The sequence below is a fragment of the Pieris rapae genome, chromosome 7 (assembly GCF_905147795.1).
Source record: "Pieris rapae chromosome 7, ilPieRapa1.1, whole genome shotgun sequence".
Taxonomy (NCBI): Eukaryota; Metazoa; Arthropoda; class Insecta; order Lepidoptera; family Pieridae; genus Pieris; species Pieris rapae.
In genome coordinates, this window is record NC_059515.1 from 7,194,043 (window position 1) to 7,211,774 (window position 17,732).

Sequence of the window (17,732 nt, forward strand, 5' to 3'; positions counted from 1 at the left end):
GACGTGAAAAACGTATAACGTATTATTAGGACAGGTGTTTTCGTCATAACTTCTCTCAAGTTCCAACTTTATATAGTACTTCCCCGTGCCTTCATCAGCGGAGTAATCACGTTGTAAATCACGGTAGTAATATACTTTGAGATGAATCCGTGACTTGTTTAATACGATTTGTATTTATTGAAATTTTACACCCTAATTAATTGATCAATAACTATGTGAATTTATCGATACGACAAAAACTTTCTATATGGAAGTAGCATAAGGATAAATTGTATCCAAATCGGTTCAGTTGGTGATTATTGGAAAGGTCATTTAGAATTTTGGAATCTATTATTTTATTGTATTGCCGACATAGAAAAATAACCGCTTAAATAAACATATATATTTTTATTGTTATGTCGGAGAAAACTGGTAGATGCCTTCCTATTTTTTTACACGACTAAACGATGGTATATATATTTAGTCGGCCTTTAGCAAAAATCATAACGTTCCATACAGTGGTAATTAACTTACCTTCCGTTTGAACTGAACTGAATGAGTGCATTATCCCCAATAACAAATATTTTATCCTGGTTTCCATTTAACTTACATATTTTCAGTTATAAATAATATTGGTGCGATCTTCAAAGATTAGCAAAATGTGTGAAATACGATTCTTAAATGCTACGGTTACGCTAATTAGCGTTGGCTGCCCTTTCATCCTTTAATCAAAATCTGAGGGTCTCACATGAATTGGGCTGCCGCATTTTCATAGGAAAGCCTCTTGTCTATTCAACATTGAATGATTCATCTTCGCAGATCAATGTGCAGTATAGTGCCGTCCTTTGACGTACGAATTTACGATTTCATATTAGCTCACTCAGTATCGAGTACTAAACTACAATTGCTTAAAATTATATACCTTAACTTTGGTTTACAGAATGATCCTTTTATCATATATTTTTATACAACTACGTAGGTCATTAGCCTACTGTTAACTGTTGCTACACGAGGATTTTTAGGTTTTAATCCAGTTTCCTCACGACTTTAACTTCACGAGTGTTAATTACATACAGAAACGATAATCCATTGTTGTACAGCCATGATTCGAACGCACGCCCAACACTGCTCTGAACTAATATTTTCTTACCTTTTTATACTATTCCCTTAAATCATTAAAATAAGTAATAGTACCATTTTAACTAAAGTACTCTTACAAAGTCTCTATACAAAGAGAGGACGAGTACTTTTGTAGGTACATTAGTTTCTATGGATTAGGGTATTTAGGTTCTACCAATAAATCAAATAAAACAATTGACTTCACACATTTATTGTATTTTGTCTAATAAAAATACTATATAATATATAATATCTACACCAATTGACAGTCTTACAGTTGTACCCGAGCACAACGTATTGTAATGTTCCCGCACAATGTTCAACACTATAACCATTAAACGCAAATTTAACCATTCGATGGATAATTATTGCACTATTGAAATTTTAAGCGTTTCAGAGGACAAATATTTCAATGTGCTTTTAAGTACTAATTTAGGCACGATAGTAATATTCTACCTTTAGGGTTGCTTGGGTGTCAATTAAAATGAAAATATTTGGAAAGCAGCTCGTAATCCAGAGAACTATTGATTATGAAAATAAAACACTACTTAACTATATGTACAGCAAAAAATTGGCTAATATTAGTTAGTTACCTTTGAAAGCAAACATTGGTCAGCAATAAAAAAATAAATTGGTTTCAAATGTTTTGTCACCAAGTTTTTAACGCCCAAACCCAATAACCAATCCCAATCCATTTTTTACCATCTGAGATAGACAACCTAATCCAAATATTGATAATAGTGTGCCAATAACCAATCGACAGATTGTAATAGACATCTATCGATACTAGCCATCCATGGTAGATCGGATCGGTGTATGTCGAAAGACCTTTGTATGCAAAATGACAGTTCAATTGTACCAATATCCTATCTCAAAATTTTAACTTACACCAGTTTTTAAAAATAATTAAAAAGCTAATTGATATGTTTTAAACATAACTGTCTGAACTCAGATTGTTTGTGGATTAATTATTGGGTTCAGATGTTAATCTATTTTACTCATGTAAAAAAATGCATAAAATTAATATATGTGATCAGAACTATACCTTTAAGCTCTGCTAATCATTTATTTTCAAAAGAAACTAACAACAACTGTACTTGCAGCAAGATATTTAAATTATTCAAATTGCAAATGCATCTATTTACATATTTTTATTAAGTGAATTAACAATTAACTAACGTTAATCAACCATTTTTTTGCATACTCCAAAGTATCACTTAAAATAAAATTTGCACTCCAATAGGCCTTAAGGCATTTTTATATTTTTTTTTTGCAAAATAAAACTAACTTAACATTACAAATACATAAAACTGAGTTTTAGGCTTTCATGCGTAAACCATCTTTAGAGATTAGAACCTAATCCTCTATCCATAGACAAATAACTTATATAAACCAATTCAAGCGAATTTAAATAAAGCGAAATAGATAAATATGAAATTGCACTAAAACAAATTATATTTAATTAAAAAAATATACAAACTATTAACATCTGTATTTTGTATTGACTTATATAATCTACGATTCTACACACATAGTATGTACATTTTATATACAAAATATAACAAAGCAATGCCTTGAAATGCATGAGAATTGTGAAATTCAGTTTCAGATAATATGCAAGCGTTTTTAACTTATATACAAAGCCGATACTGGGAGTTTTTGAACTACCCGCAACAAAAAAAATCCAATGTGGTATAAGATTAGCTGACAGAAAAAAAAAGTTTATTATAGTTAGGATCAATAAGACTTTTACTACAATTCTTAAACGTTGAACGTTACCGCGGCTTTAAAATTGAATTCGTTGTCCTTGAATGTCGATAAATTATTGATTATACATTTTTTTCTGTTGTCTATGAACGCATTAAATCCGACAATATTCACGCAAATTTAAGAAGGCATGAAATATGTATTAACCCATACCAAATGTATGGAATATATGTATCGAATTTTGATTATTGTGTTTGTTCTAAGACTACTGAATATAATAAAATAAAAGCCAATGAAATTAGATAAAACACATTTTTAACTAAATCAGTTTTTACACTGTAAAACACCTTTTCCTACAGAACACAATAAGATCAATGTGTAAAAGTGAAATCACTTCTTTACTTAAACCACAGTTAAGACTGATTTAGTTTTGTATGAATAAACTGAATAATTTATTAGGCAGTAATGCGAAACTCAGTTAATGAGTTAATGCAGTTAGAGTTATATCCTGTCTCTAGGAAAAAAATCAACACAAAGCAATATAATTCAAAGACTCTGATAAATAATCAATTGCACTGTTTAAGCCAACTATCTCTTTTCATCACAGCATAAACACAATTTGACAGAAAGAGACGAGAATATGACTGATCGTTGATTAGGGGCTAATATTGTGCGTTTCGAATTTTACTCAATTATTCTAAGGTAACTGAAATTATTTGATATGTTGTGTGAAGCCGTTTCTGAATTTTTAAAACACGTACTAAAATATTTTTTTAACTATACTCCATGCCACAATATATACAGTTATTATGTAATTTTATACACAATGTATTTACAATAACATTTCCTTTCATAGTTCATAGTTTGCGTCATTTATTTTTATACGCGGTCACATTTTTGCTTATGTCCGACTTTAAAAAGATTTAGTGAATTTTTTTTTGTAATTGCTGCATGGTCATCTGACCATACTTATCCAAACTGGCGATAACGGGTCACGATTGCCAAGTACATTTGTCTAAAGCATTATTATTTCGCCTTCACTTAATCATATCCAAATAGATTTCCGATGTCACTACATGGATTAATACTTAATTGAATCTACCCTCAGAGTACATAATGACGCGCGTTAATACACATATCTCTAAGTCTCCACTGTGAAGGTAAGATTTAAGTGTTATAAGTCGAATTCATAAAATGTGTTAGTTTGAATTCTTCAATTTCCAACATTAACCCTAAGCAATTTCGATGTCATATAAATGCACTCTACTTGTGTATTTTAGTTAAAATATTATAATTTTAATAACTAATATAACTAAAACCGAACGAAATAACTTGTAAATTGTTAAATTTTTTTAACACCCCAAAAGCCATGTTTTGTGTAAATTGTCAATCTGTAAAAAAAACACTCATTTGCTAAGTCACACGAGCGTTAACAACATTCAATAGCTATTGAATGATCTATGATGTAGAGTATACAACAACATGCATTTGTACCATAAACGATTACTCTAGTGAATTTTTTTTAACAAAAAATTATGTAGCCTTTTTTGTCAATTAGACATAAATTTTTTAGTACAATTAATACAAGTTAAGAAATGAAAAACATTAGTAAGCAATGAAATTGGACATGCACTACAACTAAGATTACAAACGTAATCATTAAAGTAAGTCCTTCATATACCCAAGTATGTTTGCTTATGTTGAAAATAACTGGATTTTTTACTTAATGTATTTTTTGTATATAACTTAAAAGTATTCATGGTTTAGTACCTTGTATTTTATAGATAAATTATTATATTTTTATACGGATATTATCTGCTCTCTTTCCCTCATAGTGTAAAATAAAAACGTGTTGAGGATGACAAAGATGGTATTTATAATAAACACATCTGATACTGAGTAATAGATGAATTATTCATCGACGACGACATTATCAAATCGACGATAAATTTAAAACTATTTTGAATATTTAAAAAAAAAGTTCCAAAATGGAACAAACCTTTTTTTTTTAAATTTCTAGAATAAAATAGTGTTTTCAATAAGGAACCTGTTCCAATTTCAAATAATCAGTGAAATATTATATTATCTTCATAAAGTTACGATCTTTGATGACATTGTTTGAAATTTAAAGGTTCAAACCTAAAATAAATTATATGGTCAAATATAGAACAAGTGAAACATTTTGTTTCAAAACACACATCCAACATCCCATACAAATTTCACAACTCTGTTTAAGAGTTTATAAATGGAGTTGTTAATTTAATATTTCAAATTTAGAACGCGAGAGAGATTTGAGTTCCCAATGGAACATGCTTGTAGTTCAAAAATGGAACGCGTAAAGAGAATCTCAAAACCGCGTGAAACAATCCATATCTCCGAGTCAAAGGCTCAAACTTGGAATTGCTTTTTCAAAGATTCAAATGTCGAACGCGTGAAATAGACCTTGTGGTTTCAGAGTTTCCTTGGGCGGGTAAGGCGTCGCTTCTTACGATCCGGTGTTGCAGATGCGGCATCGGCCGACGCCCGGCGACGATTCGGCGGTGTGCTAACGGCCGTTTCTTCGCCACTACTCGCCTCCGACTTCTGTTCAGTTTTTAGGGGAATTTCTGTGGGAGTCTCTATGACGCTAGCGACAGGTTCCTTACTACCACTCGCTTCCACGCTGGCTTCAGAGCTAGAGCCCGATGGCCACTGGAATGTATAAAACATTATATATAAATTATTTAGAAAATATGTAAACAAACTTGACAGAAATCTTATAAAAAAAAGTTGAAAATCAATATTCATAATAATTGTAATTTATTTTTTATTATCATTCATGCACATCTCGTTAGTTGATATTTTAGTTAGTTAGTAGTTTGACAGTTATCCTGAATATAATTAAATTCATTGTTCAGTAGGTTGAACAGGCAAATTGAATAAAACAAGGCAAGTGTATAAATAATAATCTACGAGTTAGAAAAATTGTTGCCATCTGCCATAACAATGTTAAAAATGCAAATGTACAATACAAAAACTTTGTATACATTTCTATTGTGTGTCGTAATAGATGCAATTCCTATAATCGGTAACTTTATGTAACCGTCCCTAATAGACGCATAATAAATTCTATAAGACCTATTATCGTAAAACGTCATTGCAATGACTTACTATTAACATAATCGAGGTTTGCAATGTATGTCATTGCATTTTAGTTTAAATTAAAACTGTTTTAATGAGTTCATATGAAATGACGCGATTGAATTAATTTTGATATAAAAAATCATTTAGTTGTCTGTTACTTAAATATACAAAGAAATGTTCACCAACAATCTGCTCCAATATATTTTTAACTCATACTCAATTTTGAATTCAGAGTTAATAAATCTAGGGTCAGGGTTGCGGTCCTAATTCCTGCCTTATAATAATGAAATAAATAAACGTTTTGTAATTGTATTTGTAGTCAGGAAAAAGGGTATTATATATATATATATACCTGCGCAAGCGCCGCAACGGGCGAGAGTCGTAGTGACGCGCCGCACTCCGCACAAAGAGGCGGAACTGCCGGAGAACGGGAACGCCAGTACTGTAATTCTGTCTTGCACTTATTCAGCTCCTGGAAACATAAATATATCATCAGTTAGTCCACAACCAAAAAAAACTCAACTATACTATAACTTTCAATAAGACCACATTGTGTTCATACTGTGAGTTAACAGGTTGGAACGTCTTTATACAGAAATATCAAAAATTTATGATACAATGAGACCAGAATCTTCAGGCCCTCTCATCCAACGTTATAAATACATACATATGTGTTTGTACGTGCGAAAATAAATTTATTATAACTTATTTCATAAATGCACTAATAAAACATTAAATAATATATTATAATACAAGTAGTTTTCTTGTCGATATTCATTTGTATGAAATTTGTTGAAATATTTACCAAGATACAATTTTTTTTAAATACATATAGTCTTTATAATTTGATAGATATTTTGGTAAAACTGACAGATAGATATTTTTAAAACATTTAGGGTCTGTTTCACAAAGTATGGATAAAGTACCAAATAGCTATGCAATGCATAAATTATTTGGAAGATAAAGTTTCGAATAAGAAACTTCGCGTTTCATAACGAATAGCGCTATCCGACAGTCATGAAACATAACAAGTGTTTATCCTACCAATAAGTAATAAATACATAGCTTATTTGGAAACCATCCAGACATTGTGAAACAGCTTAAACTACTTAAATCTGTCAAACATTCTTCTATATAATTTGATATTTTTGACAATGACTTTTTGAAGACTGACATGAGACATCTTTTGAAATACAACCATTCAATAAATTCAACAAATTCGGATCAAATAGCCAAATATGATAGAAACAAGAATGTGTTGAAAATAATGTTCCCCCGCTTTTGAGAATAATTTTTTTACTGTCCCTAAAAGATTAATTCTCCATATACAATATCAGCTACAGCATTATTTTATATAACTAGTATTCAAATACAAACCTGCAATAGTGTCTGAAATTTGCGGCTAGTCTCCTCGTTCTTCTTGTCATAATCATCCAACCGATTAGCATATTCGAGAGTCTGTTTCTGCTGTTCCGCTATCTGCTTCTGTTGTTCGGCGATTTGCTTCTGTTGCAACGCTGTTTTCCGCTTACAGCTACGTAAATCACTGCGCAAGGCTGACAACTGATCATTGTATCTGAAATTATACACAAATTTATGAAAACTATTAAATAGTATGGTGATTCATGATTGAGACTTAGCGTGGACTCCTGTTTGTTTAAAGTCAATACATTTATATGAAAGTCCTATTTAGTGAAGCCTTGTCTATGAATCTTATCCCTTTAGTAACAGGAGTAGTTCGCGACCTTGAAATGGGCACTTATATCTCTAAAATACTATTTGTATTTGGCGGGGCTTTAATTTTATTTATAGAAAAATTCAAATACATATTACATTTTGGACGTAAATTTTATAAGAATCTGTGACTCGGGCAAAGGTTATCTCCGATATACAAGATTTCCATGGCAAGAATATACTTAGGAATTGGAATGAATTAGGAATTTTCTTAATGAATAATAATTAATTTCCTTGTATTGTATTGCAAATGTTTGGGCACATAATATAATAAAATAAATATCTCCTATTATTGCAACAAAGAAAAGAATAAAATAAAAATAAATAAAAAATATTCCAATTAGAATTTAAGCATGAATGTAGTATTCAGTACCCAAAACTAGTCCATTTATAAAGCCTATTTGCAGTAACATATTGGCACTTTTTCTTTCAGTGTTGCCTTCATTGTTGTCCAACGTTTATCAGGTGCTATATATTGTCATAGAATAACTAGAACCTTCTAAAGTGTAATAAACAACCCAACAGAACTATGGCATGATTCTCAAGTCTCTTATCTAATCTATAGCAATAGTAAATAATAGTTAAATAGTGTATTTTGTATATTCTCATTAACTAATAGTTCAACTTTAATATTTTTTGTAAATTTTATCAAGGAAGTCCATATAACTTCCCTTCGACCTTATCATTACAATCACACATCACAGCTTGTTAAATATACAATAGTACATGTATGTATCTCACTTTTTCATTCCCTGCTTGATGCGGTGTATCCGTTTCCTGAGCACCATGTTGCTCTGTGGTGGTGGAGGAGATGGAGGCAGGCTTTCCTCCATGTATAGATTTAGAGAGGACACGCGGCGATCGCCCGAAGAATTCCCGCCAGCCTGTTGCGAGGAAGACTCGAAACCACTCGCTGGTGGTGAATCGAGACATAGGTACGATTTACTGCTCTCACCCGCTGAAATATGACGAATATTCTATTGGACTAGACTATAGATTGATATATATTCGATGATTTTGTAATCACGACACATGCTTGATATGAATAAATGAATTTTTATGAGATTCTGTGTCAACCTGGTCTGAATAAAAATTAAAGCCTCATTAAATGTTTGTTTGTAAATAACAGCATTTTCAATTTCCCTAAAATATATCGGAAAGACTAAGTACCGCGAATATTTAGGTATAAATATTTTTTTAATCTTGCGGCGTTTTGAAATCCTTGTTCATCGTCGTTTAGTAAGTCTTGTTAAACGTCCTTAAAACTGTGACTGTACATATATTGAGTAAAATTTTGTCTTTAATCTTTACGAACAAAAGTAATAACAAAAAGGAATGCTGATTACGCTTCGTTACGGCGTCCTTAGCGTGACTCTACAAGTTTTTTTATTCGTTCATTCGCGTTATCGCCAGTTGCGATGTTTTGTGTTTATTCGAGAGCAAAAAAAAGTTGTGTAAAAAAACGGATCCTACAACAATTTTTCTTATCAATAAGATTGAAGTTATAACTCACGTAACAAACCTTGACATTAAATAATGCGTAATGTACTTGCAGCTCTGCCTCCTATAGTACTAACATTTAAGAAAAGTTACAATAGATTTTATAATTTTGAGGTTAAGTTTTGGAGTTGTAGGAGATTTTATGTAGAATTAAATCAATATAAAAATTATTAAACATTAAAATTATAAAAACGTCATTCTATTTATAAATCCTGAGAATGATTACAAAAAGACGTAACTTATTCCAAAGCATGACACAATAAAAAGCTACAAAAACTTTACATCCTGCCTACAGAACATTAACATAGATTTCTACCATGGGGCATGATAATTATTATTATCAATCAAGTTTGATTAATATTTGTATCATGATATGGACGATTATTGATTCTAAAATAAAACGAAGTTTCCTTTCCTTTCAAGGTAACTTTTATAAACTTATGAACATCAAAAATACCAAATACCACTGCCTGCCATGGCTCATCGCACACACTAAAAATTCGCCGGAAAGCAATTAGACGGAGAAGTAACAGAAGCCTTTAAATTAACGTAAATAAAATACACATTGGCAACATAATGGTATGATACTATGCAATTTCTCTATCTATATCTCCGGCAAAGTTTAAATTCATTTTAAATCAACTTGATATTCTATATCTAAGGTTCATTTATGTAGAATCACACAATTATAAAACATGCAACTTAGATAAGAATGTTTTGTATTAACTACATTATGTAAACATACCTTTTACAAAACGTAATTCATTCCAATGTTTCTGTTTGCATAAGATCTGTGCAATTAACTAGTAGGTATAAGTTACAAAAACTTAACTACTTCCTTTACTATATCAAGGATATTCACTATTCATACTTAAGATGTAGCATTGAGACTCCCGTACATCATTTTTGGCTTATGGGAGTCTTAACTCACTAGTACTAAGTCTGGACTATCAATTATACAATAATACTTTTATGTTTAAAGAAGACATTGTAAAAACATCTAATAAGCTAAAAAACTAAAAAATTACAATAATATTTTAAATTAAAATTTCTGTATCATTAAACAGAGTTAAACAGGAAATGTTAAGCATATATAATGTAGAAACAAATTAGGTCTAACTATTATATTCATACAATCCTAAACACAACATCAAAACATTATCCTTAACCCAATATAAGCTTCTTATCTTAAACCAAGAATTGGTTATTCAAACTAAGGACGCGGGACCTCCAATGAATCCATGCATTATACACATTCTAGCTAGATTATTGTAATAAACACAGTACCTTGCACACTTTAAACCCAAAATTGTAGAAACAACACAAATATATACACAATGCTTAATATTGAAATACTTACGCGAGAAGGCAGTTGTGATATCAAAGAAATCTGTGCCAAAGTATGTAATTTCTGGCAAATTGGGTTCAATATGCTCTTTGAAATATTCCATGGCCATTGTAGTCAGGTCAAACAATTCATCTGTTACTTTGTATGGTCTTGCTAACTTAGTTGTTGTTTTTAAATATGATAATATACTATACACTTCATCTAAAATCTAAAAGATAATAAGTTTAAGTCATAAATTTGATAAACATTTTATTATACAATTGAATTAATATCTATAACGGTTCTTGAACTTCCTATAAATATGTGTTATAGGCATTACTATTATTAATACTGTTCCAATTAACAGCTATACATACTAAAGATAGAGTTTAGTCTACATAATTACCTCTCCGGGAAAGAAACAGCAATGTTTCCTCTCAATGTGTTTTCCTAAGGTCATTTGCAATAAACTAAGTCTCATATGTAATGTTTCAATAATATCAGATTCACAAGCAAGAGGATGGCTTCTCCTGGCAGACTCTCGACGAGGCATCTTTGCCTTGATTGCTTGAAAACGGTGGAGCATTTGGTTTTGTAATCTTTGGAAAGTTGAATTCAAAATGCTACTGCACATATTGTTCAACTGCCTGTTGACCTAAAATGAAAAAGCATAAATTAAAATGATAACCTCAATTTATATAGTTTCAAAGCTATTTTAAAAAAATTACTAAATGTTTAAGAAAACTATAAATGTACACCAATTAAGATGATAATAGAAAGCCACTTTTTATTTACCAGTCTGAGATGTGACACATTTTTGAATCCAACATAACGAAAAATCTTCTCCATCACTTCAATTGGTAGATCCAGAAGGTTTGTATTAAAGGTCTTGGGTGTCGGAAGTAAAGAGTTTTTCGAACTTCCATGAGGAGACGAGCCCCCTGGAAGCTGCGCACTCGAATGACGGGTAACGCGCGCCACGGTTACAGGTTCCACATGAGATGGACCGGCACCATCACTACTTCCATTTCCACCACCTCCTATACTACTCATTTGCCTCGTCGACACCATCTTGCCCAATTTTTCTATTAACTACTTCTGAAAAACTTTCTCCAATTAACAACAGACCAAAAAAATATACGTTGCAGCACCATATTGTTTCATATAAATTGAAAAATTAAATGAACAAAATACACATTAACTAAATTTATAGTTCTTTAAGACTTTAAAACATTAACATAATAATTAATATCGTAGGGTCCAATAATTTATCCAACAAACGAAAATTTTTATCTAAAATGGTCGCCATAGTTGGCTAGGTCACTTCATACTTGCGAGTCAGGCTTTAAGTGAACACAAGTAAAAGATTAGAATTAATTAAAATAAATGTTTATTGAAATACGACACTCACTCAAGAGTTCATGCACATGATTTTATGTAATATAATTCAGAATTTGCGATATAAAAATTTGCCAAATTAATACGCAATATCATAAAATCGCGCTACGCTTGCTTTCAATTTACACGAAAATGATTGTCAGTGTTGGTAGTTTACATTGTTGAATTGGCTGCTGTTACAATGTTGGTACTTGGTACAAAGAACTAAGAAGTTCGTGATATATAATTTTCTATACTTTGTTTACGACACAGATAATACCAAATTAATTATAGTGGAAAGTGGTAACTGACACATTCAATAATAAGAAAATTTTATTAGTCGATTACTTAATACTTTCATATTGTTTCGATTGCTTATAGAATTTACTAGCATTGCATACTAAATATACAGTAATAAGGTAATATCTATACTAATACTTATATAAATAATGTAATTAAGATGAAAGATTTGATGTAATATGTTTGTGGCGAATTAGCTCAAAAAGTACTGGACCGATTTTAATAAATTCTTTCACCATTTGAATTCTACAATATCACTGATTTATATAGGCTATAACATTGAAGAACATATCATAATTGTTTAAAAAATAAATGTCCACCAGTGCCAAGCCGGGACGGGCCGCTAGTAAACTATATAGGCTTCACGAATAAACTTTTGTTTGTCGCTATGACGTATCACCATCACGTAGCACACCTGTAAACACGTACTCAAACAAAAGGTTTATGTGATTCAGCTTCAGTAAGTAATATAATATAATTCAAAAATTTAAATCCATAAAATATATTTACCCTAAAACAAAAATCATTAATTGCACACAGTGGACCATATTATAAGAATGAAAACCTCTGCTTTGGAACAGATTTAACAGTATGTGATTAATATGTTTGAAAAGTTAGTATGCAAGGGGCAGGGTAGGGGTTGGGGGCAAACGGGCAGGAGGCTCATCTAACCGCTAGATACCGCCGCCCGTGGACACTCTCAATGCCAGAGGGCTCGCGAGTGGGTTGCCGGTCTTTTAAGAATTGGTACGCTCTTTTCTTGAAGGACCCTAAGTCGAATTGGTTCGGAAATACTTCAGTCGGCAGCTGGTTCCACAAAGTGGTGGTGCGCGGCAAAAACTGCCTAGAAAAACGCGCAGTTGTGGAACGGTGGACGTCGAGGTGATACTGGTGGAATTTCGTATTCTGCCTGGACGTCCGATGATGAAACTCAGCTGCAGGTATTAATCCGAACAACTCCTCTGAACACTCTCCATGGTAAATGTGGAAGAAGATGCAGAGAGACACCACATCAAATTATTCCTCTTATAATGTTAACTGGTAATAACTAATATTTATATCCATGACAGCAACGCTTTTGCCAGCCAAGAAAGTATTTGGCTCGTTATGTACAACAAACATTGACGGATTTGTCAGTTGACATTGACATTTAACAGAGGTTATACACATTTGTCAATTTAGATTTTAGTCAGTGTTTAATTTTATTTTGCTATTGTTTAGATAAAAGTTTAATGAAACATTTTTAATATGTATTCTAGATGTGGAAGTAGTGGATCTATTCAAAATATTCATCAAACTCCATCATCTTCTAATCATAATTCAGGTAAGTATTAACGGAGACGTTTTTTATCATAAATATGTATTAGTATCGCAGTATTTATCTTGACATTATCACATTGCCAGAAGACGAAGATGATAGTGGCGACAACAAGGCATCTGCGTTGAGTTTTAAAGAAAGAAGACGAGAAGCACATACGCAGGTAAAATCCTTATTTATATAATTAAAAAAAATGATAATGTGTTAGCTGATAATTACATAATTTAATGTGTAGGCTGAACAAAAAAGAAGAGATGCCATTAAAAAAGGCTATGATTCCCTACAAGAACTTGTCCCAACTTGTCAACAAACTGACGCTTCAGGATACAAGCCAAGCAAAGCTACTGTAAGTTAAATTGTGTATTTTATGCTGTTTACATTAAAAAGAGAATGCAAAAATTAAGAAACTCATCTTGATGTTTTATCTGACTACATTATGAATATAATTTTATTTTATTTATTCTATTAAAAAAATAGTTTAGTTTTATTTTAAATATGACTATATACTCTTTATATTTATAACATACATTTTATTATATATTTTATAGGTTCTCCAAAAATCAATTGATTACATACAATACCTATTACAACAACGTAGACGCCAAGAAGAGGAGCGCAATGCATTGAGGAAAGATGTTGTTGCTTTAAGAATAATGCAGGCCAATTATGAGCAAATTGTTAAAGCTCAGCATTCAGTGCCAGGTCATAGTGAACAGAGGCTCACTGATCAGGAAAAATTCCAAGTTGTGAGTATTGCTTAAACAAATAAAATTAGAACCAATGGTGCTACAACCTCTAGGTCATGGTTTCAAATTTCTGTATCTATTTTGTGAACATTATTTTTCGGCTAAGGCTTGGCTCTTTAGTATGTATATTTTTACACCATACAATAAAGAATTTACTGTAAAACTTACCTAAAAATAGATGCCAGCCTTGGCCCTCAGGGATAGTTAGTCTATTAGGAAAATTTATTATAATTAAGTATACTTAAGTTATTGGAGATAACGTAAGCATTAAATTATCTATGGTGGAGCAATTCCAAATTCAAATATATTTTATTCAAAACGCCCTGTTTTTGGAATTTAATTCCAAATTCTGTGGTATTTTTTGGTGCCATGTATAAACTTTTTAATAAAATATTTAACGCGCTTATAATTGTGCTTAACGCTGCTTGAAAAAACACAATCCATTATTGCTTAAATTTTTTTAAATTTGGAAATTTTGAAATGAACGATACTCGCGGTCGACCTGTAATTATTTTCGATAACGACGGATTGAAGTCGATAATGAAAACGAATCCAACTAGAGTCAGTGTCAAAACAACATTGAAGCACTTGTGTCAAGTCGAAAAGATAAAAAGGCTAGATAAGAATTTATTCCTACTGAAAAAAATCTTATCTAGCCATCGTGACATCTATAGTAACGAGATAAAAGAAGCTGCCAGCAGAATGGCGAACTGTATACATAATTTAGCCAGTACTTTTATTTGTGAAATCGAATTATTTTATTGAAAAACCAACCTTGGTTTATGCCATTAATGTATGAAAAATAACATCGCCCATGTGCCCACCATGGATTCGTTTACAGGCCGAAATTTCGCAAATGGTCCAGGAAGATGTCCCTTTTCCTTTAAAAAATGCCTAAAGAAAATAGTCAAGAGGTGTTGAATCGCACGATCTCGGGGGCATATTCACATCGGAATTCCTTGACATTATGCGCTCTTGAAATTTCTTGTGTAATAAGGCGATTGTCTGGCGAGATGTGTGAGCCGTTGCTCTGTCTTGTTAAAACCAAAGGTCGTCGGCATCAATACGATCCAATTGTGGTCACATAAAAGTCTCTTAACATGCCGCGATAACTTTCCATATTGACAATAATGGCCTTTTTTTCTGCATCTTCAAAAAATAGTGGTCCAACCAGCCCACAAGCCCCACCAAACAGTCACTTCTTCGGTATGGAGAGGATGTTCACGATATTCCTGTAGATTTTCAGCTCCACAGAATCTGCAATTTTGCCTTTTGACGTACCCATTGATTGAAGTTAAAGAAGAAGCGAAAGTATTTTTTATATTTCGACTGTTTTCGTTATAAGTTTGGATAACCAAAATGCGTTGTGGTGTTGTAAGCGAATCCATGACTATACATCGCATACCTTTGATAGTTCATATATGCATACCACGTGACTTTAGAATCACATGGTAGCACATAAACTAACAAAAAAGTAATAGATGGCGCACCCCTTATAAGCGAAAAACCAAGTAAAAAAGTCAGGTCAATTCCACATTCTCTAAACATATAAGAGTATAATAAATATGTACTATAAAAGACTACTTTTTACAGTTAGGAATATATGAGGAATAAATAAAAGTCATTTCAGTCATCATATTCTATAAATAGCCAAAATATATAATGTTTGATTTGTAGTTTCAGGGTATTATGGATAAATTGTTCGAATCCTTTGAGTCGGTAACGACAAACAACTTTGCTGAATTTTCTGCGGGTGTCTTCAACTGGCTAGAGGAATATTGTAAGCCACAATCGTTGCGGACCTTAGTTCACGGCGTTTTGCGGGACCAAAGTTATACACCTTGATAATAGTTAATTTTTTTATTCAATATAGCACTTCACATATCTCCATGCCTTAAACATATTAAGATCAATCAATGACTGAGTTTAAAACTCATTACAATAATTTTTCATATGAATAGTTTCTATGTACTTATATGTGAAGTATCAAATATTTTTGGTATAAATTATAAACAATATGTCAAAATAAATTGAATATTATATAGTATGTCTTAATTATATCTTAGTTGAATTGTTGAATGGTTTATTTTTAATAATAAGATATACATAATTTTTTTTGTTTAATGGGTAGGATATAAATGAATTTGTGGCCTTCAATTGCTGTGACGTTGAAATATCTTAAATCTTACTAAAACTATATATAAAATTGTTATACCTTCATTACTATAATATTTGTTTGAGTGTTGAGATTATTTAAAATTCCAAATACAAAACTTTATGCTCAAGTGTGATTCCGCCTAACTTTTGAACCTACTGTTATGACAGGTGCTACTTCTGACGTTAATCAATAATAGACTAAGGGCCTGTTTTACAATGTCCGGATAAGTTCCAAATAATTATAATATATATAATAATAATTTATTACTTATTGGTAGGATAAACAGTATTTTTGCGTTTCACGGCTGTCAGATAACGCTATTCGTCATAAAATGCCAAGTATATCATTTGGAACTTTTATCTTACGAAAAATTTATGTGTTACATAGCTGTTTGGGACTTTATCCATACATTGTGAAACAGGCCCTAATAATAATAATAATTCGTCGGTTTTAAATATTTCAGGCAATGGAAGACTCGTAGTGTCAGTTGATTGAAAAAAGCGAATTTGTGTATGTTGGAATTAGCACTTGTATTACACCGCATATAAAATGTTTCCATAAATAACCTTATTATGAATAAAGACCAAAAACGGTACATCCATTTTCTGATGATATAGATTTGGCGGTGCTTGTTGCGTAATGGTTTTGATTTAAATGTTAAAACGTTCCAAACAACGTAAGGTTAAATGTAATGTAAAACTAACGAGTTTCAAATTTAGGAAACATTTTGATAATTTAAATATAATAATTAAATATTATAAATCTATTCAGAAACTTTTGTACTGGAAAGAAAATAAAATAAAATTATAACATAGTGAAAATCATATTTGTTGACTAATTATAATATTGGAATAAGGGATAGCTGGTAATGCCTATGTTGATTATGTCATATTTTATTACGATACATATATTTCTATTTACATTCCATTGAAGTTTAATTTAATAAATCCTTATACAAATTAAATACAATTGAGACATTTTGGTAATACGATCATTTAATTGTATAAAAATGCTTGACGCTATTTATATGAGTGGTAAAAAGACAGCTTCTAATATCCACAGTTATCTTGTTCACATATTACAGTGTAATATGTGGGTATATATTAAACTCTTTCACTTTCTGTCGGCTGTGATATCAAAGTTACATCTCCCATGGGGTAACTTTCAGTTCTCCTTGCGTTTGCAATATTTTTCGATCTCTCTCTAGGTGTCCCGCAACATAATCTCCTAAGAACGCACGCGTAGCACATTATAAGGGACATCATAAGTAGTAAGCCAACTATAACGGTGACGACTAGGAGTATTCTCAGCTCGCCGTTCGCATCGATGCCACCAGAATTACGT

The 17,732-nt window shown here is 31.5% G+C and overlaps 2 protein-coding genes across 3 annotated transcripts; one reads left to right on the forward strand and one right to left on the reverse strand.

Moving 5' to 3' along the window:
- Positions 1-1,293: 1,293 nt before the first annotated feature.
- Positions 1,294-12,060, reverse strand: LOC110996935 (F-box only protein 28). 2 transcript variants are annotated; one of them, XM_022264839.2, is made up of 8 exons: positions 11,901-12,060; positions 11,285-11,587; positions 10,896-11,144; positions 10,523-10,718; positions 8,404-8,620; positions 7,306-7,504; positions 6,281-6,400; positions 1,294-5,496 (listed from the first exon to the last, which is right to left on the reverse strand). In XM_022264839.2, exons 2-8 carry the CDS (start codon positions 11,558-11,560, stop codon positions 5,257-5,259), a joined length of 1,497 nt encoding a protein of 498 aa, XP_022120531.1. In that variant the 5' UTR covers positions 11,561-11,587; positions 11,901-12,060; the 3' UTR covers positions 1,294-5,256. The 2 variants fall into 2 exon arrangements, with proteins under 2 accessions (XP_022120531.1, XP_022120532.1); XM_022264840.2 differs by having other exon boundaries at positions 11,285-11,584; positions 11,901-12,059.
- A 1,269-nt stretch (positions 12,061-13,329) lies between these two features.
- LOC110996945 (max-like protein X) lies at positions 13,330-17,313 on the forward strand. Its single transcript, XM_022264852.2, has 5 exons — positions 13,330-13,490; positions 13,571-13,647; positions 13,720-13,830; positions 14,033-14,230; positions 15,908-17,313. Exons 1-5 carry the CDS (start codon positions 13,415-13,417, stop codon positions 16,073-16,075), a joined length of 630 nt encoding a protein of 209 aa, XP_022120544.1. The 5' UTR covers positions 13,330-13,414; the 3' UTR covers positions 16,076-17,313.
- Positions 17,314-17,732: the final 419 nt, after the last annotated feature.